This window comes from Petromyzon marinus, unplaced genomic scaffold, assembly GCF_048934315.1.
Source record: "Petromyzon marinus isolate PM22_M1 ecotype Great Lakes invasive population unplaced genomic scaffold, UKy_Petmar_22M1.pri1.0 PM_Scaffold_244, whole genome shotgun sequence".
Lineage (NCBI taxonomy): Eukaryota > Metazoa > Chordata > Hyperoartia > Petromyzontiformes > Petromyzontidae > Petromyzon > Petromyzon marinus.
In genome coordinates, this window is record NW_027423218.1 from 77,501 (window position 1) to 80,000 (window position 2,500).

The 2,500-nt window shown below is 48.8% G+C and overlaps 1 protein-coding gene across 1 annotated transcript in view; it reads left to right on the forward strand.

Moving 5' to 3' along the window:
• The window catches only part of LOC116937047 (uncharacterized), a 94,550-nt gene that overhangs the window by 70,848 nt on the left and 21,202 nt on the right, over positions 1–2,500 (forward strand). The window contains exon 12 of the mRNA XM_076063939.1: positions 2,444–2,500. This exon is cut by the window's right edge and continues 30 nt beyond it. Within this exon, the coding sequence (XP_075920054.1) occupies positions 2,444–2,500 (57 nt within the window). The remainder of the gene's footprint in view (positions 1–2,443) is intronic.

A 2,500-nucleotide genomic window follows, 5' to 3' on the forward strand; every position in this document is an offset into this window, starting at 1 on the left:
ACCAACAACAACAACAACATCATCATCAACAACACCAACAACATCAACAACAACAACATCAACAACACCAACAACAACAACACCAACAACAACAACACCAACAACAACAACATCAACAACAACAACATCAACAACACCAACACCAACAACACCAACAACAACACCAACAACAACACCATCAACAACATCAACAACACCAACAACATCATCAACAACACCAACAACATCAACACCAACAACAACACCAACATCAACAACACCAACACCAACAACACCAATAACAACAACAACAACACCAACACCACCAACACCACCAACAACAACACCAACAACATCAACAACAACACCAACAACACCAACAACACCAACAACAACACCAACAACACCAACAACACCAACACCATCAACAACAACAACACCAACATCACCAACAACAACACCAACAACAACATCAACAACATCAACATCAACACCAACAACACCAACAACAACATCAACAACAACACCAACATCAACACCAACATCAACAACACCAACAACACCAACACCATCAACAACATCAACAACAACAACACCAACATCACCAACAACAACACCAACAACAACATCAACATCAACAACACCAACATCAACACCAACATCAACACCAACAACACCAACATCAACAACAACACCAACAACAACACCAACAACAACAACACCAACAACAACATCAACATCAACAACACCAACATCAACACCAACATCAACACCAACAACAACAACATCAACAACAACACCAACATCAACACCAACAACACCAACATCAACAACATCAACAACACCAACAACATCAACACCACCAACATCAACAACACCAACAACAACAACACCAACAACAACACCAACATCAACACCAACACCAACAACACCAACACCAACAACACCAACATCAACAACACCAACAACATCAACACCACCAACATCAACAACATCAACAACACCAACAACACCAACATCAACAACATCAACAACACCAACAACATCAACACCACCAACATCAACAACACCAACAACATCAACAACACCAACATCACCAACAACAACACCAACATCAACAACAACACCAACAACATCAACATCAACAACACCAACAACATCAACAACACCAACAACACCAACAACAACAACATCAACAACAACATCAACACCAACACATCAACATCAACAACAACAACACCAACAACACCAACAACACCAACATCACCAACAACAACAACACCACCAACACCACCAACAACACCACCAACAACAACAACACCACCACCAACACCACCAACACCACCAACACCACCAACACCACCAACACCAACAACACCAACACCAACAACACCACCAACACCAACAACAACAACATCAAACGTGGTGACTTTACCGAACAAAACTAAGGATATGAATTACTGCAGTCACGGAAGCTTCAGATCGACGTCCGGAGCCACGTGTGTGTGTTCTCAGGCCACTGAATGGCCAGCGGCAGCCAGCCCCGGGGGGTTTGTGACAACTCCTCTAGACCAGCTTTGAGCGAAGGTCTCGTTGCCAGCGGATTCAAGCTTCCATTTCAGACCCCTGGGGGGGCCCCATCAATAGCCAGAGGCCCTTCCTCGGCAATTTGGCGAATGCTTAGCCCGGTGAATGACCGGAGACCCGAAGGTCAAATTTCCGTTGCTTTGAAACGAGGAGGAGGAGGAGGAGGAGGAGGTCCAGCAGCAGCAGTAGCAGCAGGTAAGTCTGCGGATTGTTTTGTTTTGTGAGTACAACGTGCATGAGCGAGAGATGGTACAACAAGCCCTCGGGCATTAAGGGACGTGGAGTTTGACCCGGAGTAGAGATCACACACACAAACGCGGAGCTGAGCGGTTACCAGCGGCGTCGAGATCGGCCTCCGTGGAGGAGGAGGCTCGTGAAGGACGCTGCTACTGGGCAGTTGGAGGCAGTCGCCCTCCCAACAACAACAACGGAGGGCGGAGGAGCGACGCTCACAACAACGAGCGGAGCGCCGGGTGGCTAAAGCACAGCGGGTTGGCACAGTAGGGGGGGCACAGGTGGTGCATCAGCTCAGTCATCTCAGTCAGTCGACCCGTGGCACCTGCTGGGTCTGCCCCGTGACCTCCTGCCAGCGGGCGTTCGACACTTCACGTGGCCTCAGGGTGCACATAGCCTGGCACAAGCGTCGTGGTGACGTCACCGCCACTTAGTGGCGAATGGCGGTTGTTGTTGTTGTTGCACTTGCCCCTACAGCCCTGCTAGAGGCTACCTGGGGGAGCTTTGTCTGTGTCTGTGCGACTGCACTTGCCCCTACAGCCCTGCTAGAGGCTACCTGGGGTAGCTTTGTCTGTGTCTGTGTGACTGCACTTGCCCCTACAGCCCTGCCAGAGGCTACCTGGGTCACCTTTGTCTTTGTCAGTGTGTAGCGGCGTCACCAAATCACTCCACGGTGGACCTCAGCCAGATCCACGACTCT